Source organism: Oncorhynchus keta, unplaced genomic scaffold (assembly GCF_023373465.1).
Source record: "Oncorhynchus keta strain PuntledgeMale-10-30-2019 unplaced genomic scaffold, Oket_V2 Un_scaffold_29839_pilon_pilon, whole genome shotgun sequence".
Lineage (NCBI taxonomy): Eukaryota > Metazoa > Chordata > Actinopteri > Salmoniformes > Salmonidae > Oncorhynchus > Oncorhynchus keta.
The window spans coordinates 741,944-765,159 of NW_026290908.1; the positions used below are offsets into that span (position 1 = coordinate 741,944).

General features: G+C 42.7%; 2 protein-coding genes across 2 annotated transcripts in view; one reads left to right on the plus strand and one right to left on the minus strand.

The window, feature by feature from the left end:
* The window catches only part of tmeff2b (transmembrane protein with EGF-like and two follistatin-like domains 2b), a 168,293-nt gene that overhangs the window by 81,259 nt on the left and 63,818 nt on the right, over window positions 1-23,216 (plus strand). The window lies entirely within an intron of this gene.
* LOC118376286 (collagen alpha-2(V) chain-like) overlaps window positions 1-23,216 on the minus strand; it is a 41,507-nt gene that overhangs the window by 11,847 nt on the left and 6,444 nt on the right. The window contains 32 exon segments of the mRNA XM_052515682.1: window positions 246-290; window positions 4,214-4,267; window positions 4,380-4,433; window positions 4,563-4,616; window positions 5,086-5,139; window positions 5,390-5,488; window positions 7,332-7,385; window positions 7,516-7,614; window positions 7,710-7,763; window positions 7,920-8,027; window positions 8,514-8,567; window positions 8,806-8,904; window positions 10,286-10,330; window positions 10,560-10,658; window positions 10,944-10,997; window positions 11,359-11,403; window positions 11,787-11,840; window positions 11,996-12,040; window positions 12,165-12,218; window positions 12,400-12,453; window positions 12,911-12,964; window positions 16,735-16,788; window positions 18,565-18,592; window positions 18,735-18,793; window positions 19,921-19,998; window positions 20,413-20,505; window positions 20,713-20,766; window positions 21,196-21,228; window positions 21,372-21,404; window positions 21,648-21,664; window positions 22,165-22,386; window positions 22,614-22,862. Coding sequence (XP_052371642.1) covers window positions 246-290; window positions 4,214-4,267; window positions 4,380-4,433; window positions 4,563-4,616; window positions 5,086-5,139; window positions 5,390-5,488; window positions 7,332-7,385; window positions 7,516-7,614; window positions 7,710-7,763; window positions 7,920-8,027; window positions 8,514-8,567; window positions 8,806-8,904; window positions 10,286-10,330; window positions 10,560-10,658; window positions 10,944-10,997; window positions 11,359-11,403; window positions 11,787-11,840; window positions 11,996-12,040; window positions 12,165-12,218; window positions 12,400-12,453; window positions 12,911-12,964; window positions 16,735-16,788; window positions 18,565-18,592; window positions 18,735-18,793; window positions 19,921-19,998; window positions 20,413-20,505; window positions 20,713-20,766; window positions 21,196-21,228; window positions 21,372-21,404; window positions 21,648-21,664; window positions 22,165-22,386; window positions 22,614-22,862 — 2,252 coding nt within the window.

Below are 23,216 nucleotides of genomic sequence, written 5' to 3' on the forward strand. Positions count from 1 at the left end.
ACAAACCTTATTTTAGTAGTGAAGATTAGGACTGAACTCAAACAAAACCTCATTGGGAAAAAAACTGCATTTTGCCACATGATAGGATTTCATTATGTATTAGGTAATTGTACTTCTGTATTGAAAAATATCAATATGATTATGCTTTCAGTTGGAAGATGCATTTTCTCTGCAGAGGGGCAGGGTTACTTTCCCTTCAAATGGGCATCAAATGAATAGATAAATCAGCTATGAAGATGGCTTACCCGTGGCCCTGTGAGACCAGCAGCCCCTCCCTCTCCAGCGATACCCTGGGAATGACAATACCAAACACATTTCATCAACACAACAGACAGGCTGTTTCAATCCCCTCTTCCACCTTCCTACTTCCACCTTTCCTTACTGTCCAACCTTCCTTACCCTCTTCCACCTCCCTTACTGTCCAATCCCCTCTTCCACCTCCCTTACTGTCCAATCCCCTCTTCCACCTTCCTTACTGTCCAATCCCTCTTCCACCTTCCTTACTGTCCAATCCCCTCTTCCACCTTCCTTACTGTCCAATCTTCCCTACTTCCACCTCCTTACTGTCCTCCCTTCCACTGTCCAATCCCCTCTTCCACCTTCCTTACTGTCCAATCCCCTCTTCCACCCCCTTACTGTCCAATCCCCCTTCCACCTTCCTTACTGTCCAATCCCTTCTTCCACCTTCCTTACTGTCCAATCCCCTCTTCCACCTTCCTTACTGTCCAATCCCCTCTTCCACCTTCCTTACTGTCCAATCCCCTCTTCCACCTTCCTTACTGTCCAATCCCCTCTTCCACCTCCCTACTGTCCAATCCCCTCTTCCACCTTCCTTACTGTCCAATCCCCTCTTCCACCTTCCTTACTGTCCAATCCCCTCTTCCACCTTCCTTACTGTCCAATCCCCTCTTCCACCTTCCTTACTGTCCAATCCCCTCTTCCACCTTCCTCTTCCAATCCCTCTTCCACCTTCCTTACTGTCCAATCCCTCTTCCACCTTCCTTACTGTCCAATCCCCTCTTCCACCTTCCTTACTGTCCAATCCCTCTTCCACCTTCCTTACTGTCCAATCCACCTTCCTACTGTCCAATCCCCCTTCCTTACTGTCCAATCCCTCTTCCACCTTCCTTACTGTCCAATCCCCCTTCCACCTTCCTTACTGTCCAATCCCCTCTTCCACCTTCCTTACTGTCCAATCCCTCTTCCACCTTCCTTACTGTCCAATCCCCTCTTCCACCTTCCCTTACTTCCAACCTTTCCTTACTGTCCAATCCCCTCTTCCACCTTCCTTACTGTCCAATCCCCTCTTCCACCTTCCTTACTGTCCAATCCCCTCTTCCACCTTCCCCTACTGTCCAATCCCCTCTTTCCTTACTGTCCAATCCCCTCTTCCACCTTCCTTACTGTCCAATCCACCTTCCTTACTGTCCAACCTTCCTTACTGTCCAATCCCCTCTTCCACCTTCCTTACTGTCCAATCCCTCTTCCACCTTCCTTACTGTCCAATCCCCTCTTCCACCTTCCTTCCACCTTCCTTACTGTCCAATCCCCTCTTCCACCTTCCTTACTGTCCAATCCCCTCTTCCACCTTCCTTACTGTCCAATCCCCTTCCCTGACACACTTCCTGTATGTATACTTATGCTACATTTTTATGATCTTCTACTTATTATTTTCGTGTTCTTATCTTTTACTATTTCTTATTGTTGTCACATTGTCGAGAGGGAACCTGCAAGTAAAGCATTTCGTTGGACTGTGTATACCATGTGTATCGTGGGCATACGACAAATCAACTTGAACTTGTTTACACAGGCAGCCTAATTTTGATCTTTTTCCACTAATTGGTCTTTTGACCAACCAGATCATACATTTTGCCAAGAAGCAGTTTGACGTTTATGGACCAGATCGAAAGTCAAAATTGGCGATTATATTAGAGAAAAAGGTATGAAAACAAAAATGGTCTTAATTTAAGGTTAGGCAAAAGGTTAGCATTGTGGTTAAGGTTAGGTTTAAAATCTGATTTTATGACTTTGTGGCTGTGCTAGCAAGTGACTACACTGCAGAGCTGCCTCCAGAACATGAGTCATCCCAATAAATGCCAACCTGCTATCAATAATATGGTTAAAGATCAGAATTGGCCTTCCTGTGTAAATGCAGCATTAAATAACCCTGAAACGTTGATGAACGTTGGATGTAATACATGTATCACTAGTCACTTTAAGCACTGCCACTTTATATCATATTTACATACCCTACATTTACTCATCTCATACGTATATACTATACTCTATACCATCTACTGCATCATGTTTACATACCCTACATTACTCATCTCATATGTATATACTGTACTCTATACCATCTACTGCATCATGTTTACATACCCTACATTACTCATCTCATATGTATATACTTACTACCATCTACTGCATCTTGTTTACATACCCTACATTACTCATCTCATATGTATATACTGTACTCTATACCATCTACTGCATCATGTTTACATACCCTACATTACTCATCTCATATGTATATACTGTACTCTATACCATCTACTGCATCATGTTTACATACCCTACATTACTCATCTCATATGTATATACTGTACTCTATACCATCTACTGCATCTTGTTTACATACCCTACATTACTCATCTCATATGTATATACTGTACTCTATACCATCTACTGCATCATGTTTACATACCCTACATTACTCATCTCATATGTATATACTGTACTCTATACCATCTACTGCATCATGTTTACATACCCTACATTACTCATCTCATATGTATATACTGTACTCTATACCATCTACTGCATCATGTTTACATACCCTACATTACTCATCTCATATGTATATACTGTACTCTATACCATCTACTGCATCATGTTTACATACCCTACATTACTCATCTCATATGTATATACTGTACTCTATACCATCTACTGCATCATGTTTACATACCCTACATTACTCATCTCATATGTATATACTGTACTCTATACCATCTACTGCATCATGTTTACATACCCTACATTACTCATCTCATATGTATATACTGTACTCTATACCATCTACTGCATCATGTTTACATACCCTACATTACTCATCTCATATGTATATACTGTACTCTATACCATCTACTGCATCATGTTTACATACCCTACATTACTCATCTCATATGTATATACTGTACTCTATACCATCTACTGCATCATGTTTACATACCCTACATTACTCATCTCATATGTATATACTGTACTATACCATCTACTGCATCTTGTTTACATACCCTACATTCATCTCATATGTATATACTGTACTCTATACCATCTACTGCATCTTGTTTACATACCCTACATTACTCATCTCATATGTATATACTGTACTCTATACCATCTACTGCATCTTGTTTACATACCCTACATTACTCATCTCATATGTATATACTGTACTCTATACCATCTACTGCATCATGTTTACATACCCTACATTACTCATCTCATATGTATATACTGTACTCTATACCATCTACTGCATCATGTTTACATACCCTACATTACTCATCTCATATGTATATACTGTACTCTATACCATCTACTGCATCATGTTTACATACCCTACATTACTCATCTCATATGTATATACTGTACCCTATACCATCTACTGCATCTTGCCTATGCCGTTCGGCCATCGCTCATCCATATATTTATATGTACATATTCTTATTCATTCCTTTACACTTGTGTGTATAATGTAGTTGTTGTGAAATTGTTATATTACTTGTTAGATATTACTGCACTGTCGGAACTAGAAGCACAAGCATTTCGCTACACTCGCATTAACATCTGCTAACCATGTTAATGTGCCCAATCAAATTTAATTTGATTTGAAACTGATAGTAGTGTTGTATATCTATAACTCAACTCAAAAACATGTTACGTTTCTAGATTGTTAAGGTAGATAATGAATGGACTGTGTGTCGTTATGTTGGCAGACTCATGACTGGTTAATGTGTGCCTTTGTTTTGTCCATTGCAGGAAAAGGCACACATACCCAGTCATGAGTCTATCAACATAACAACATTTAGTTTATTATCTAAAGAAATCATCTATTGTTGAAATGTAAGATAAATAAGCTGTAAACAAATCAACTGTAAAATAGAGGTTATTGTCTGTCACAGTCGGGCGTGATGTCATACCGTACCTCAGCACCTGGTTTCCCAGACTCTCCGGGTGGACCAGCAGACCCAGGTAGACCCTGAAATACATCACACCATTATAGCTCTCATTTCCCCTTTATTGATTAGTACTATCACTAGTCTATATCCTAGTAAATACAAGGTCAATAAATCCCATGTGAAACAGCATACCTGGAAGCCATTCATACCAGGAGGTCCTTGCTCTCCTCTCTTCCCTGCAACTCCCTAAAACAAGTCAGGTATGGACAGGAAAACCAGCAACTGTTTAAGCTTACCATAACCCCATACAGTATTTAAAGTTTAAACTGTGTTGGTATGTATTGTTTAATTGAAACGTATTAATCAGATACTTACTGCTGGACCAGCAGTGCCACCAGCGCCCATCTCTCCAGCTTTCCCATTAACCCCCTGTATGAGAAACAGTCCTCAGTCAGTGTGTACGATGAGGTACTACAGCAGAGTTCTACCAGCTTACAATGGGAGAAAGCATAGAATGGAAACTGAAAATGTTTTATTTAAGCATTAAGGCCCGAGAGGGTGTGGTATATGGCCAATATACCACGGCTAAGAGCTGTTCTTAGGCACGGTGCAAGGCGAGTGCCTTGGATACAGCCCTTAGCCGTAGTATATTGGCCATATACCATAAACCCCCAAGGTGCCTTATTGCTATTATAAACTGGTTACCAACGTAATTAGAGCAGTAAAAATAAACGTTTTGTCATACCCGTGGTATACAGTCTGATATACCACGGCTGTCAGCCAGTCAGCATTCAGGGCTCAAACCACCCAGTTTATATTTGGAAATGAACCAGTTTGAGGGGCAGTTCCACCACCTACAAAATCATATTTAAACCCCTGATGAGTGTAGTGTACTTACCCTCTGTCCTGCAACACCTGGGGTCCCCACTTCTCCTGCCTTACCAGGGTCTCCCTGTGAGGACAAATGAACAATGATCCACAGTCAATAACATGTCAATGTTTCCCTCTTCCTATATCATATAAGTAGCATTCCAGTGTCTCTCCTGACATTGTATGGTCCCTGGAAGACGCATTCAAACAACAACACTATTTCATTCATCATTCTAAATTTGATGGGTTTAATGGAGCTGCTTCTGCTGTATATTGTGGAAAGGAACACACACACACACTCACATGATCTCCATAAAGTGTGGGTTACTCACAGTAAAGCCTTTTGGTCCAACTACACCCATGGTTCCAGCTAGACCTCTGGTACCATCTGACCCTGCTGGACCTGGTCCCCCATCGTCTCCTCCTCCTCCCTGAGAGAGAGAGGGAGGGAGGGGGGAGAGAGATAGAGAGACAGACACAGAGGTATGTTCACATTTGGCCTGTCTATAGATAAGAACATGTATTACACACTCCCCTGCGTATTTAATATGTTTCTGAACACTTCTACATTAATGTGGATGCTGCCATGATTACAGATAATCATGAATGAATCATGAATAATGATGAGTGAGAAATCTACAGACACACAAATATCATACCCCCCCAAATGCTAAACTATTGTAATGATGAGAGGTTAGGATGTTTTGGGGCCTGATCTTTGTGCATCTGAAACTTTCTTACTCATCATTCATTCAGGATTATCCATGATCATTGTAGCATCCACATTAAGTGTTCAGAAACATATTCTATTCTTATTTACAATAAAGGTGACTCCAAAATGACATAATACATTATTTACCATTCATTTCTATTGGGCATAAAATAATCACAAACACAACCAAAACAAACTGTAAATGCATCCAACAAGACTGTAGCGTCTGGGATCGGTACATCCGAACATCACACCTGCAGGACAGGATGGCATCAACAACTGCCAGAGTTACACCAGGAACGCACAATCCCTCCATCAGTGCTCAGACTGTCCACAATAGGCTGAGAGAGGCTGGACTGAGGGCGTGTAGGCCTGTTGTAAGGCAGGTCCTCACCAGACATCACCGGCAACAACGTCGCCTATGGGCACAAACCCACCATCCTTGGACCAGACAGGACTGGCAAAAAGTGCTCTTCACTGATGAGTCGCGTTTTGTCTCATCAGGGTGACGATCGGATCAATTTGGAAGTGGAGGGTCCGTTATGGTCTGAGGCGGTGTGTCACAGCATCATCGGACTGAGCTTGTCTCAACGCTGCACGTTACAGGGCAGACATCCTCCTCCCTCCTTCCTGCAGGCTCATCCTGACATGACCCTCCAGAATGACAATGACACCAGCCTTACTGCTCATTCTGTGCGTGATTTCCTGCAAAACAGGAATGTCATGGCCAGCGAAGAGCCCGGATCTCAATCCCATTGAGCGGACAGTGAGGGCTAGAAATGTCTGGGAACTTGCAGGTGCCTTAACATCTCACAGCAAGAACTGTCAAATCTGGTGCAGTCCATGAGGAGGAGATGCACTGCAGTACTTAATGCAGCTGGTGGCCACACCAGATACTGACTGTTACCTCTGCACCAATGTGTTGGAGGAAACACCGTGCACCTGGCCCACCACAGGAGTCGCAGGAGTCGCTGGTGCACGATGAGACAAGGATATTCCTACCGGCCAAGCCCTCCCTAACCCAGACGACACTAGGCCAATTGTGCGTCACCCCACAGACCTCCCGGTCGCGGCCGGTTACAACAGAGCCTGGGCGCGAACCCAGGGTCTCTGGTGGCACAGCTGGCGCTGCAGTACAGCGCCCTTAACCACTGCGCCACCCAGGAGGCCCTGACTGTTACTTTTGATGTTGACCCCCCCTTTTGTTCAGGGACACATTATTCAATTTCTGTTAGTGACATGTCTGTGGAACTTGTCCAGTTTATGTCTCAGTTGTTGAATCTTGTTATGTTCATACAAATATTTACTCATGTTAAGTTTGCTGAAAAGAAATGCAATTTACAGTGAGGGGAAGTTTTTTTGTTGTTGCTGAGTTTACACATATATATACATACATACATACATACATACATACATACATACATACATACATACATACATACATACATACATACATACATACATACATACATACATACATACATACATACATACATACATACATATATATAAATGAGTAGGGGAGTATATATATATATATTTCCTGACTCATATCCACACACCATTGGTCCTTGGTGTCCCTCAGGACCCTGGGAGCCGAGAAGACCCGACAGACCCTGAGGAAAGAAAAGGGAGGATTTTAATCATATGTTTAATCTCGGATCAACATAAGCATGATGATCACCAAAAAGGAATATTCTTCTGTGATAGAGAATGCTGACGAGAGGTAGAGGTGTGTTATCTCACCCGTGCCCCTGGAAGACCTGGCTCTCCAGTGCGTCCTGGGTCACCATCGGCACCTTTGGCACCAGATGACCCACCCAGTCCTCGCTCACCTTGGGCACCCTGATCACAGTGTGGCGTTTGAATGGCATAATATTATTATTCAATGACTTATACCTGCTGACCTACACTATAGATTCAAAGAGAAATCAACCTACCTTTTGACCAGGTAACCCATCCTGACCAGGAAAACCTCTACTGCCAGGAGCACCCTGGAAATTACAAATTAGTTTTAACAGAATTTGCTAAAAGGTTTTGATTTTAATAAAATAATTTAGCTGTTTGCTGTTATTGAATTTAGAGAAAGAGAGAAAGACAAGAGACAGAGACAGACAAAGTTCTTGTAGTCAATGAAAGAACTGATTTACTCTCTCTCCATTGGGTCCAGCGGCTCCTGAAGTCCCAGCGTCACCCCGTCCTCCCCTCCTCCCCTCCTCTCCCATGGGACCCAGCGCTCCATGATCACCAGGTGCACCCTACAATGACGTCATAATCAAACAACATGGCTGCCACATCATACATTAGTGTTTGTTATATTTTACTGTATGGCCTTTTAAGAGCACCATGAAATGAATTGAATATATTGTTGTTGCACTCAACTTTGGGTGTGGATAAACTTACTTGTCCCTAGGAGCATCAAACTGCTCAACATGCACTAAGCACTTTAAAGCTGGCCTAGACTGAAGGAAGAGCCCAGTGGAAAATGTTGCTACCCTTGATGTTGTCTTCAACTCATTGCTCGATAATGCAAGAGACATTTCTGTCAAAGCCAAATAAATGAACTGGACATGCTGAACTTTGGAGGAAGGCTCAGATAGACATGCACCCCATTCAGAAAGAAACCAGCGCCAGCATAACCTGCCTTTCAACATAACCTACCAATAAACGCATGTGGTTGCTACTGTACATTATTAAACCATGGAATTAGAGAGACATTTATTATGACGGGTTGTATATCTTACAGATTCTCCTTTGAATCCAGCCTCTCCTTTGAATCCGGGAATGCCTAATTCACCCTTGTGAGAAGAGAAGAATATGATGAATAGATGTTTCTACCGAAAATGTACGATCTCAAGTTTTTAGAAGAAGCTTTTCTGACGGCGTTATGAACATGCAGCCATATGAGAACATTTTAACTGGAGCATGGAAACCAGCAGTAGTTCCTATGACCTTTGGAACAGCTAGGGGACCTGACAACCATTCTTGATCCAAACAATGAAATGAGTGGTCAAAATTAAACAACAAATCTCTTACCAGTTGGCCCTTAGGCCCGGTTAGTCCAGTGGTTCCCTGTGGTCCGGGGGCCCCGCGGGGGCCAAGCAGTCCAGTCAGACCCTGGACACCTGGAGCTCCCTGGGGTAGAAATCACATCATTATACCTAAACATGTGTTCTGTCTCTGTGACTCTTTACCAGGGCCCATTCTAACAGGACAGACTGTAGTCTACTGTCTCTGACTCTGTACCAGGGTCCATTCTAACAGGACAGGCTGTACTGTAGTCTCTGACTCTACCAGGGTCTAACAGGACAGACTGACTCTGTACCAGGGCCCATTCTAACAGGACAGACTGACAGACTGTAGGGCCCATTCTAACAGGACAGACTGTAGTCTACTGTCTCTGACTCTGTACCAGGGCCCATTCTAACAGGACAGACTGTAGTCTACTGTCTCTGACTCTGTACCAGGGCCCATTCCAGTCTCTGACTCTGTACCAGGGCCCATTCTAACAGGGACACTGTCTTTGTGACTACCAGGGCCCATTCTAACAGGACAGACTGTAATCTACTGTCTCTGACTCTGCACCAGAGCTCATTCTAACAGGACAGACTGTAATCACTGTCTCTGACTCTGCACCAGAGCCATTCTAACAGGACAGACTGTAGTCTACTGTCTCTGACTCTGTACCAGGGCCCATTCTAACAGGACAGACTGTAGTCTACTGTCTCTGACTCTGTACCAGGGCCCATTCTAACAGGACAGACTGTAGTCTACTGTCTCTGACTCTGTACCAGGGCCCATTCTAACAGGACAGACTGTAGTCTACTGTCTCTGACTCTGTACCAGGGCCCATTCTAACAGGACAGACTGTAATCTACTGTCTCTGACTCTGCACCAGAGCTCATTCTAACAGGACAGACTGTAATCTACTGTCTCTGTGACTCTTTACCAGGGCCCATTCTAACAGGACAGGCTACAGCCTACTGTCCAGACCAGTGGAGGCCCTTCAGAGGAGGAAGGGGAGGAGCATCCTCCTCATTAAATTTGTATACAAAAATATATATTTTTAAACGTATAAAAAGTTACACTTTTTAGATAAAACTAAACTAAATATAATCACGTCACCAAATAATTGATTAAAACACACTATTTTGCAATGAAGGTCTACAGTAGCCTCAACAGCACTCTGTATGGTAGCACCATGGTGTAGCCGGAGGACAGCTAGGTTCCGTCCTCTTCTCTTCTACTGTCTCTGTGACTTTGTGCCAGGGCCCATTCTAACAAGACAAGCTGTAGTCTACTGTCCAGACAGCATGTGGGGGCCAACACCCTATTACATACTTTCAAGGATTTTACATAATACATAATAATGAGTAATACATAATCAGATATTAATATTTGGAATATTGGAAGGTGAGAAATACATTAGATTGAAGGGAGGAGAAGGGAGTAGCTGAACAAGGAGATGAACAAGAAGATGAACAAGGAGAGATGAAATTGAGAAAGTTATACATACGGATGGTCCTTTGGTTCCAGCAGCACCCTCTGTTCCTGTTGGACCCTGCAGAAATCAACATGTTTTTTTAAGTCATTCATTTAAACTTAATTTAACTCGACAAGTCAGTTAAGCATAAAATACTTTAACATTTACAGTAATTTGTCATGTCATTGGAATTTACAATGGAATTTTCTTTCAATGGACGTTCCAATCAGAAACCAGATGGTGTGTTGTTTGATAGTTCAGATGTCGTAGGTGTAGAGATGATTAGCATCATGAATTAGCCAAACACCTGAATTCCTGTAGCTCCAGCCAATCCCACGCGTCCGGCCTCCCCTCTTGGTCCTTGCTGGCCCCCTGTCCCTCGTGCTCCTGGTGGCCCTGGTTGCCCCTGGAGACAACAGTGTCACAGTCAGAGTGTGTTTACATGCACTCTAATCAACCGTTATTGAACAGATTCATAGCTCATAATGAATAAAACACCCTCATAAAAACACCCTCATATAAACATCTTTATCGGAATAGAGTAATCCGAATGGGCCTGTTTAGAATGAAATGTAATTCTGAGGGGGAAGGACTGGGTATTACATTTGAGTAACCAATATTTAGTACATGGCTGGTGTGAAGAAGAGGACTGTGCTCCATCAAAGTCTATTAAAGAATGAACAGTACTCACCTTTATACCTGGACTACCTGGGAATCCTAGAGCTCCAGTGATCCCCATAGGACCCTAGAATCACATCACATCCAGGATGGTTGGTTGGTACAGTAGGCTGCGTGTCATTCACACCTGGGGCTGTATCCAAAATGGCCCCTTATTCCCTTCACTATATAGAAACTATATAGGAAATAGGGAGCCATTTTGGACACATCTGGTGTTGGTTAGTACTGGAAACATCCCTTGTTCCCAGTTGACATCACTGCTGATTTGTAAATGTATAACACTTTTATACTGTCTTTCCGGAAAATAGTGTATTTGGAGTAGATACGGTGTTGCTTTTCATTTGTTATATTGAATTTGTAATACTGATTTGTGTATGATAATCATTTGATATGAAGGGTGATGTTTTGTTGGATGTTAGAGGTCCTACCTGTGGTCCTGCTTTCCCAATATGTCCAGATTCACCACGTTTCCCCTGTATGGAGAGAGATGCACAACTGAAAGAAGATTTGACAAATTCACCTCTATCATCTCATCATCAATGCACATCACCATAGGAGGACAGTGGCAGCATAGGCTGTCATTGTAAGCCAGGATGTCATTGTAAATAAGAATTTGTTCTTAATTGACTTGCCTGGATAAATCAAATATAAAAACAAAGGCTACAACATGTGTCACTGATAAGCCAAATCAAAACATTTTGAACCTACATATAAACCAATGATGCCTCATGCCACATGTTGAATAAGAACTGACCTCAGATCAATTTCATTCAGGTGGACAATCAATGGATTGAAGAGATGGAGCTGTGTAATGTAGAGTTATAGGTCAGAGGTCAGAGGTAGTCATATCTCTTACCACAGGTCCAGTTGGCCCACTCCTTCCTCTCTCCCCTTGCATTCCTGCTGGACCCTAAAATATACAGTATCATGTTTGACATAATATTATACTCTTCACTAACAGACTGGACACATATCAGCGTATTTACAGCTATTGGTGTGTGTGAGTAACAGGTATTACAATCATATAATAATTTATTAGCAATTAACTCATTGATTATGACCTACCGCAGGACCAGGGGGCCCCATTCCACCTGGAGTACCTGATGGGCCCTGTAAAATAACACAGAGAGAGAGTCATGATGTGTGCAGCAATTTCAAACAGAAACAGATCATTTTTAGATAGTAACCTTGCGAAGCAGCACAAATATAAAGATATGCATGATGGTGAGTTTACCTTTGACCCAGCAGCACCAGATTGACCTCTCGGTCCTAGAAGACCTGCATGACCCTGTTGATGAGACATTAGCTCATTAGTTCTGATCAGGTCTGTTCTAGGCTCTAACGAATCTCACAGAAGTTCATAACAGCACAGTGCCAAGTTACCTATTTAAAAAAATGTACATGCAGCCATGTTTCAAACTACAGTACATAGATATGAGCATTGTGATCATCCATGTGCTGCTGCTAACCTTAAGGCCTTTCAGTCCAGGGTGACCTGGCAGTCCTGGGAAACCTCTGGCACCCTGGAAATCACCACATTTAATCACTCTTTTACTTTCACATTTATAAGTACATACAGTGGCCCCATTAAAACAACAGTCTATTATAATTATTATAATTGTGGACTATTGTTCATTGGTTTTACACACAAAATTAAGACTATTCAAGTTTAGGTTGAAGGTAATGGTCCCTGCTTTCTTAACTAAGTACAGTTGGATGGGAGTGGATGGGAAAATAAAGCACATCCATCTACAGTCTTACAACTCACTTTAATCATATGGAATTGTTGTAAGTGGTATAATCAAACTCTTGAAATGTCTATCATAAAAGAAGTGTGTAATTAATTGTAGTTTTGCATATGCCTTTGCATTCAACACTAATTTGATTTGCAGTGACTGAGAAAGATATTTCATGCAGATAATTAGTTGTTTGAAGGCTGACAGATAGTTGGTGTCAGTTGAAAGACAGTTTGTTACTTACGGCAGATCCAGCGGCTCCTTTATCTCCATCTATTCCGGTTGGGCCAGATTCTCCCTGTGAAGGGAAAACATCACGTTCACATAGCATTCTCAGCTGCTAGAAGACATTACAGTACAGGTTGGTAACAAAGAGTTGTAATTTTCACTCTCTCAGATATAGACAAACAGCATTTCCCTTACAAAAAAAAAATGTGGTTTTGAAACTGCAGTAAAAGTGAAGTAACTGCAGTCAACTGTGGTATTTTGGATGCAGTGATTGCAGAATAACTGCAGTTATACAGCACTGTAACTGCAGTTACACTACAAAATTACTGCAGTAAATATATAGATTTATTTTGAATGCAGTATTTGCAGCCCACTACCATTATACTGCATTCTAACTACAGTTATATATATATTTTTACATTTATTTTATTTTATTTAATCTTTATTTAACCAGGTAAGCTAGTTGAGAATAAGTTCCCATTTACAACTTCGACCTGGCCAAGATAAAGCAAAGCAGTGCGACACAAACAACAACACAGAGTTACACATGGAATAAACAAGCGTACAGTCAATAACACAATAGAAAAAAAGAAAGTCTATATACAGTGTGTGCAAATGTTGTGAGGAGGTATGGCAATTAATAGGTCATAGCAGCGAAGTAATTACAATTTAGCAGATTAACACTGGAGTGATAGATGAGCAGATGATGATGTGCAAGTAGTGATAATGGTGTGCAAAAAGAGCAGAAAAGTAAATAAAAACAATATGAGGATGAGGTAGGTAGATTGGGTGGGCTATTTACAGATGGACTATGTACAGCTGCAGTAATCGGTTAGCTGCTCAGATAGCTGATGTTTAAAGTTAGTGAGGGAAATTTACGTCTCCAGCTTCAACGATTTTTGCTATTCGTTCCAGTCACTGGCAGCAGAGAACTGGAAGGAAAGGCGGCCAAAGGAGGTGATGGCTTTGAGGATGATCAGTGAGATATACCTGCTGGAATGTGTGCTACGGGTGGGTGTTGTTATCGTGACCAGTGAACTGAGATAAGGCGGAGCTTTACCTAGCATAGACTTATAGATGACCTGGAGCCAGTGGTCTTGCCACGAATATGTAGACAGGGCCAGCCGACTAGAGCATACAGGTCGCAGTGGTGGGTGGTATAAGGCGCTTTGGTAACAAAACAGATGGCACTGTGATAGACTACATCCAGTTTGCCGAGTAGAGTATTGGAAGCTATTTTGTAGATGACGTCGCCGAAGTCGAGGATCGGTAGGATAGTCCGTTTTACTAGGGTAAGTTTGGTGCAGTCCGCCACAGGATGTTTTTGTGCTGGTCAAGGGCAGTCAGGTCTGGAGTGAACCAAGGGCTATATCTGTTCTTAGTTCTACATTTTTTAAAAGGGGCGTGCTTATTTAAGATGGTGTGTTACGCCTTGGTCTTAGTATTTTGTGTTTTCTTTAATTATTTGTTCAGGCCAGGGTGTGACATGGGGTTATTGTATTGTCTTATTGGTGTTTTTGTAGGCATTGGGATTGTGGTTGAGTAGGGGTGTGTCTAGTATAGGCTTGGCTGCCTGAGGCGGTTCTCAATCAGAGTCAGGTGATTCTTGTTGTCTCTGATGGGGAACCGTATTTAGGTAGCCTGGGTTTCACTGTGTATTTCGTGGGTGATTGTTCCTGTCTCTGTGTAGTTTCACCAGATAGGCTGTAATTAGATTTTCACGTTCCGTTTGTTGTTTTTGTATTTGTATAGTTATTTCATGTGTCAGTTGTTTCATTAAAGTCATGAGTAACCACCACGCTGCATTTCGGTCCGACTCTCTTTCTACAAACAAAGAACGCCGTTACATGGTGAGGTAATAACCTTTAAAGAATGACCAGACATCCTCGAATGACGGGATGAGGTCAATATCCTTCCAGTATACCTGGGTCAGGTCGATTAGAACGGCCTGATCGCAGAAGTTTTAGGCAGCATTTAACAGTGATGAGGGGTGGTTGTTTGACCGCGGACCCATAGCGGATGCAGGCAATGAGGCAGTGATCGCTGAGACCCTGACTGAAAACAGCAGAGTTGTGTTTGGAGGGCAAGTTGGTCAGGATATTATCTATAAGGGTGCCCATGTTTACGGATTTAGTGTTGTACCTGGTGGGTTCCTTGGGGATTTGTGTGAGATTGTGTAGGGGGTGCGTACTGGCGGCAGAGAAGTCAGGCGCAGGAGAGCAAAAACTGATTTACAACGGCACAGTTTAATAAACAAAACCACCGTAAACAGAACAATAAATCAATGGGTAAAACAAAACCCGTTACACACCAGCATAACGTGCACAAAGCACTACAATAAACAATTCCGGACAAGGACATGGGGGGAACAGAGGGTTAAATACACAACATGTAATGATGGAGTTGAAACCAGGTGTGTGAGAAGACAAGACACAACAAATGGAAAATGAAAGGTGGATCAGCGATGGCTAGAAGACCGGTGACGTCGACCGCCAAACGCCGCACGAACAAGGAGAGGGACCGACTTCGGTGGAAGTCGTGACAGATTGAGGGCATCTAGCTTAGATTGTAGGACAGTGTACAGTGTATATTACAGTGTACTGCAGTTATACTGTACTCTGACTGCAATCTTTTTTTGTATGGGTTCAACAGATGAACAGCACTTCAGAAAGGTAAACAAACAGCACTCCAACATAATGTGAAACTGATTCTGGATAGGTGTGTAAGCCTAAATGTTCAATGCAGTGAAGTTTGATGTAGAACAAAGGTTAAAAATAAAATCTAAGTCTCCATGTTGGGTTCGCTTAAGTGACATGCCCGAGAAACTGGTGTTTGGAGGACATGTTGCCATGGTTCGCCTCGGGCCTTCGAACCAAGCCAATATATCATCCAAACTGTCACGCCCTGTTCTTAGTATTTTGTGTTTTCTTTAATATTTTGGTCAGGCCAGGGTGTGACATGGGTTAATTATGTGGTGTGTTTAGTCTTGTTTTTTTTGTAGGTATTGGGATTGTGGTATAGTGGGGTTATCTAGAAAAGTCTATGGTTGCCTGAAGTGGTTCTCAATCAGAGGCAGGTGTTTATCGTTGTCTCTGATTGGGAACCATATTTAGGGAGCCATATTCTTTGAGTGTTTCGTGGGTGATTGGTCATGTCTATGTGGTTGTTTGCACCAGATAGGCGGTTTAGGTTTTCAAGTTTCTTGGTTGGTTGGTTGGTTGGTTGGTTGGTTGGTTGGTTTGTGTGTAGTTTCTTTATTAAAGAACCATGAATCAAAGTAACCACGCTGCATTTTGGTCCGCCTCTCCTTCACCGCAAGAAAACCGTAACAGAAACACCAGCTTCAAAGGCATTACCACCCATTGTATAATCCTGAACAAAGGTGTGTTAGGCAGTTTCGTGTTCTCTAATAGCCAAGAGGTTTAACTTGCCGTTCTACCATCTCCGATAAAAGTTATTAAACGAGTTAATGACACAACATGGCATGTTAGGGCAGAGTTAGACACAACCGGCACCTATCAATCAAATGTATTTATAAAGCTCTTTCCATCAGCAGATGTCACAGTGCTGTACAGAAACCCAGCCTTTAACCCCAAACAGCAAGCAATGCAGATGTAGAAGCACGGTGGCTAGGAAGAACTCTGCACTAATCTTACTACATACTATGAAGGAACATATGCAGAAAGCAACCAATATCAACATACTAGGCTCATTCATACTCAGACGACGTCATAATGCGGGTTGTTCCTCACCACTGGCCCTATGGGTCCTGGTCAAAAGTATTGCACTATATAGGGAATAGGGACACGGCCGATGTCTGTTGGAGTGTAGAGTACTTACATCTAGTCCTGGTTTTCCTGGTGGGCCCTCAGGTCCTCTGTAACCAAAGCCACCCTGTATAAAAACAACATGTCCAATCACACACAGTCAATACAACATATAGCTCTGGTGTAACACCTCAAGACAGACTGTGATTGGTAGATCACCGCAAGACAGTGTGTGATTGGTAGATATTGGTGTAATACATCAAGACAGTGTGTGATTGGTAGATATTGGTGGAATACATCAAGACAGTGTCTGATTAGTAGATCACCGCAAGACAGTGTGTGATTGGTAGATCCTGGTGTAACACCTCAAGACAGTGTGTGATTGGTGGATATTGGTGTAATACATCAAGACAGTGTGTGATTGGTAGATCTTGGTATAACACCTCAAGACAGTGTGTGATTGGTAGATCACCGCAAGACAGTGTGTGATTGGTAGAGATCAAGACAGTGTGTGATTGGTAATACATCAAGACAGTGTGTGATTGGTAGATCTTGGTGTAACACCTCAAGACAGTGTGTGATTGGTAGATCTTGGTGTAACACCTCAAGACAGTGTGTGATTGGTAGATCTTGGTGTAACACCGCAAGACAGTGTGTGATTGGTAGATATTGGTGTAATACATCAAGACAGTGTGTGATTGGTAGATCACCGCAAGACAGTGTCTGATTGGTAGATCTTGGTGTAACACCTCAAGACAGTGGGTGATTGGTAGATCTTGGTGTAACACCTCAAGACAGTGTGTGATTGGTAGATCTTGGTGTAACACCTCAAGACAGTGTGTGATTGGTAGATCTTGGTGTAACACCTCAAGACAGTGTGTGATTGGTAGATCTTGGTGTAACACCTCAAGACAGTGTGTGATTGGTAGATCTTGGTGTAACACCTCAAGACAGTGTGTGATTGGTAGATCTTGGTGTAACACCTCAAGTGTGTGTGTGAGATCTTGGTGTAACACCTCAAGACAGTGTGTGATTGGTAGATCTTGGTGTAACACATCAAGACAGTGTGTGATTGGTAGATCTTGGTGTAACACCTCAAGACAGTGTGTGATTGGTAGATCTTGGTGTAACACATTTCAAGACAGTGTGTGATTGGTAGATCTTGGTGTAACACCTCCTCAGTTGGGGAACAAGACAGTGTGTTAACACCTGTGCTAATGCCAGGATTAAACCTTGCAGAGTGATGATTGGTAGCGGAGGTAGTTCAGCGATTGAGAGCTGGTGTGATGATGATAAAAAAGCATCCTGAGAACTGAAGATTGTGTGGTAGCTTACCTGAGATAATGCCTAAACCAGGAAGATTAGATCAGTTGACTCAGCAGAAATAGATCTCCATTAAGATTGATTTTATTGAGCGTAGATGGTCATCTTTGAACATAATTATCAAATCATTTGTAGACTACAAATGGCTAACATCAAGAAGCCATCAAACAGACGGTCACCTCAATAACATATTTAGCAATGTAAAAAAGAATAATTTCTGAGAACCTGGCACGGAATCACATTGGAAACCATTTGACTCCAATGGAATCACAAACGGACTCACAAATTAATAACACCAGCCCAAACGATCAAATACAAACTGTGAATTAACTAACTCTATAGGTTATGCGCGTGAATACTTTGGAACCGATTTCTGATTTCCGTGGGCCGCCAGTTGGGAACAATGGCTTCGGCCCTTTTTTGCTGAGTTAGCTCCCTGTGCTAATGCCTAGGCTTTAGCTCAATGGGCTAACAGTCTTCAAGCATGTAGGTGACCAGGATTCAAACCCAGTGAAAAAAGCATCAGAGATCCCCATCATCCCAGCTGATGACTGATGCAGAGATTATGCATGGTTCTTACCATGGATCCGGGGTCTCCAACGTAACTCCTGGGATATCATTCCCCTCCCCCTGTAGAGCCCTACGAGATCCCAGGGAGTAAACCCTGTTGAAATGATCACATATCTGTCTGTTTACTTACAGAAATGATCTCCATTAAGAATTGATGTTTGAAAGGTAGATATAGTCAGCCATCTTTGACTTACTGGTTGACCGGACTGTCCAGGAGGCCCTCTTGGTCCTGCCTCACCCTAAAATATACATGGAGACAACATACAGGGATTTAATGGTGTCCTGCCAGATATCATTGGCCATCAAACCATCAGGTCATTTAATGTAATTTACCCTGGCCAGATATCCTCCCCATCATCCCTGGTCATTACCATGAGAAACAGTCATCACCTGGTCACCTGTTGCCAGATATCAATCATCCCAGGACAGATTTAATAGTAATATAGGCACAAACCTAAATTATGTATCAATCCCCAAAGACAATGATTTAACAGTAATGCAGCTGAGGGGAGGACGGCTCATAATAATGTCTGGAACGGAGCAAATGGAATGGCATCAAACACACGGAATCACATGGAAACCATGGAAACCGTGAAACTAATTCCGCTCCAGCCATCAACACGAGCCTGTCCTCCCAAATTAAGGTAACACCAGCCTCCCGTGGTTAATACTCTACAGTTTGTCTTTCCTTGTTTACAATCTACTGCCCATGGACACACACACCTAGCAAGGACTACCATGCAATGAGGTTTGTTTGGGACTTTTTTGTAGAGGACAGCAGATTTAATAGTAACTCACCCTGTTGCCAGATATCATCCCCATCATCCCAGGTGATTTAATAGTAACTCACCCTGTTGCCAGATATCATCCCCATCATCCCAGGTGATTTAATAGTAACTCACCCTGTTGCCAGATATCATCCCCATCATCCCAGGTGATTTAATAGTAACTCACCCTGTTGCCAGATATCATCCCCATCATCCCAGGTGATTTAATAGTAACTCACCCTGTTGCCAGATATCATCCCCATCATCCCAGGTGATTTAATAGTAACTCACCCTGTTGATATCATTCCCATCATCCCAGCTGATTTAATAGTAACTCACCCTGTTGCCAGATATCATCCCCATCATCCCAGCTGATTTAATAGTAACTCACCCTGTTGCCAGATATCATTCCCATCATCCCAGGTGATTTAATAGTAACTCACCCTGTTATCCGATATCATCCCCATCATCCCAGCTGATTTAATAGTAACTCACCCTGTTGCCAGATATCATTCCCATCATCCCAGGTGATTTAATAGTAACTCACCCTGTTATCCGATATCATCCCCATCATCCCAGCTGATTTAATAGTAACTCACCCTGTTGCCAGATATCATTCCCATCATCCCAGCTGATTTCTCACCGAAGCCTGCTGCCATTTGAGAGACCAGCTGACCCTGGGGGGGAGAGGAGGACGGTCATTCATTCATTATCACAACGGTGTGGAAGTTCTTCACTGGTGACCACAGACTCCGTATGAAGAGAATAGGTGCAGTGTCGCCCCCTCAACTGGACAGGTACAATGAGAAGAGGGATAGAAAAGGTTTGGAAGCTCTGAGCTATCCCTACAAGCCCCCAAGTCTCTTCATGTTACTTACATGACGTTTTGGGGTGAAAATGATTTCAGGTACAGCAAGCACATTCGTCCTAAAAGCTAAACAAAATACAAAATGGCTGTATTTTTTCCAGAACCAACCCTCTCAGTCAGTTTACTAACAAGTGTAGGGAGGGAAATCACTTCTGACCAGAAATGAAGGTTACAGACTGCACCAGTGAAGTGTCGGGCTGGGGAGACAGACGGACAAACTCACCCCAGGGTGTGAGGGCTGGCCGGGGGATCCTGGCTCACCAGGGTTCCCTGGGACTCCTGGTTCCCCGTCGATGCCAGCTGGGCCCTGTAAACCCTGGATTTTAGGAAACATATGCAAACACATGAGTGACAGTATTGAACGTCACTACTATGGAGATGATTCGACATGTCTACCAGATTCAACATATGAAGGTACTGAAGAGCTTCTCTAGATGTAGATAGTTTGTTAGTCCTCGGTCACATTGAATCGCAGTATTGTAACACGCTTCTCTAGATGTAGATGTCATGGTGTTAGACATACTTTTCTGCCCTTGAAACCAGTGTATCCTCTGCTCCCCTGAGCTCCGGGAGGACCCTGAAACATTGACACAGATAACAAGAAAACATGATCACCTCACGTGATATTTTACACTAGCAGAGTAGTGTCTTCCCACTGTAGCTGTGGACAGAGACCGCAGTAGTAGCATCAGCTAACCCTCCTTAGTTACTGGCACTCTATAGTACCATCTAGTGTGGTAAAGGGAATCTGACTGAAAATGAGGAGGGGAGTGGCCAGCCAAACTTCTATGCAGTATACCAGAGGAGGCTGGTGGGAGGAGCTATAAGAGGACAGGCTCATTGTAATGGCTGGAATAGAATCAATGGAATGGAGTCAAACACATTGTATCCATGTGTTTGATGTCATTGGTACAGTTCCATTGATTCAATTCCAGCCATAACAATGACCCATATGAGAAACTTATAACATAATCATGTCAAATAATAATGTCTACAGAGTGCTCACCATTGGTCCGGGTTGACCTACTGGCCCCACGACCTGGAAACAAAAAACAAGCAAAAACACTTCTAAAAGTGACAGTATGATGTTTTTTATAACAGTTGTCATAATAGGTGTCAACAGTCACGTGAATTGTTAATTAACAGATGCGCTGTCTCTGAGAGGTATGAACACAGACTTACGTAAGGGATATCACCAGGTTCGCCTTTCTGACCCTGGAAATCAAATGCATCACATAACAATGTGACAATCAGCTCAGCTATTCAGGTAGCCTGGTTCCAGATCTGTTTGTGCTCTTACCAACCCCATTGCTCATTGTCAAGCCAAATACGTGTATGACAATGAGTGACAAGGAGTTGGCGTGACAACACAAACAGACGGGCACTAATAGGCTAATATTCAGGGGTGTGTCCATGTAAAAATTGGAAAACGGAAGATTGAGAATATCTTGTACTCACCTTGAACGCCATAATTTCTTTGAGGAAGGGAAAGGAAGAAATCACATTTTAACGTAGATCTTTCATCCTTAATTTGACATGTGATCTTCAATGACTTGATACTGTGTTATATGTTGAAACACTATGACGTCTAGTATGTTTTCCCCTCTTATCATCAGTCAGTGACACACCTCCAGGGAATCTAAACTTAATCGCTACGTTTCACACTTGGGTTTCCATGCAACACCTTGCAGTCACAGTTCGTCTGAGGTCATGATGTAGACATGTGAGCCATGTATGTATGTATGTATGTATGTATGTATGTATGTATGTATGTATGTATGTATGTATGTATGTATGTATGTATGTATGTATGTATGTATGTATGTATGTATGTATGTATGTATGTATGTATGTATGTATGTATGTATGTATGTATGCATGCATGCATGCATGCATGCATGCATGCATGCATGTATGTATGTATGTATGTATGTATGTATGTATGTATGTATGTATGTATGTATGTATATCTCACCTATCCTCCTGTTAGCGCTGGAGAAGCTGTCACACACAGGGCAGCACTCTCCCTCAGGGATGGTCACCTTCTCACAGTTCCCCACCATCTCACACTGCACCTCCTCACAGATGGTGGTTCCACTGTCACACACACACACCCTGCACGGCTCTGGGGTCCACATGTCGTTGTGGGCGTACACCTGCCCGTTGTCCCTGCAGGTCTCATCCTTCTTCTCGTCTACTGAGTCATGGAGATTGAAGAACAGAATATGAATCAGACGTAGGTCCTATTAGAAAACACTGAGAGAACTGAGAGGATGTAGAGAGTCTGAAATTAGAATGTTGTAAGAAATGTAACAACACCATTAATCGAACACCATTCCATCATGAGCATGAGGAATAATTCTCTTAGTGGGCACTTGAAACTGTAAAACATGGATCAATGTAATGTGGTGAGAATGTAGTCACCTGTTTTGATCTTTGGTAGCAGATTATCCCAGGTAGTAGCCTGCTGGCCCTGGGTTCCTGCGGCCTCAGAACACACAGGGCAACATTCTCCCTCAGGGGTGCTGGTTTCCTTACAGGCTAGGTCTTCACATCGGATGTCCTCACAGGTAATAGTCCCCAGGTCACACACACAGATCTTACATGGCTCCGGGTTCCAAATGTCGTTGTTGCTGTAGACTTTGCCGTTTTCGGCACAGCTGTCTTCGTGCCCTGCCACAGCAAGTAAACAGCAGTTACACACGTATCTTTACATGTTATGTCCTCAACCCATATGAGGTAAGAGGTAGAATAACCCTCTACAATAACACCAGGAAACAACAACACCATGTTTCTGGGGTTTTCAGAGATGACAAAAAGCATGAATGATCATTTCTGGCCAATAGAACCAAGGGGATGTTTAGGAGGCCTGATGAGAGATGAGAGTTTTTAAGGACCATGTGACCTGATGAGTGTCCATGTGACTAAATTATTAGTCTAGTAAATTGTGTGTTTCTTCTATGGCCACTAGGTGGCAGACTGAAGAGCGAGAACACTGTCCCAGAGTGGGACAATCTCACATTTACT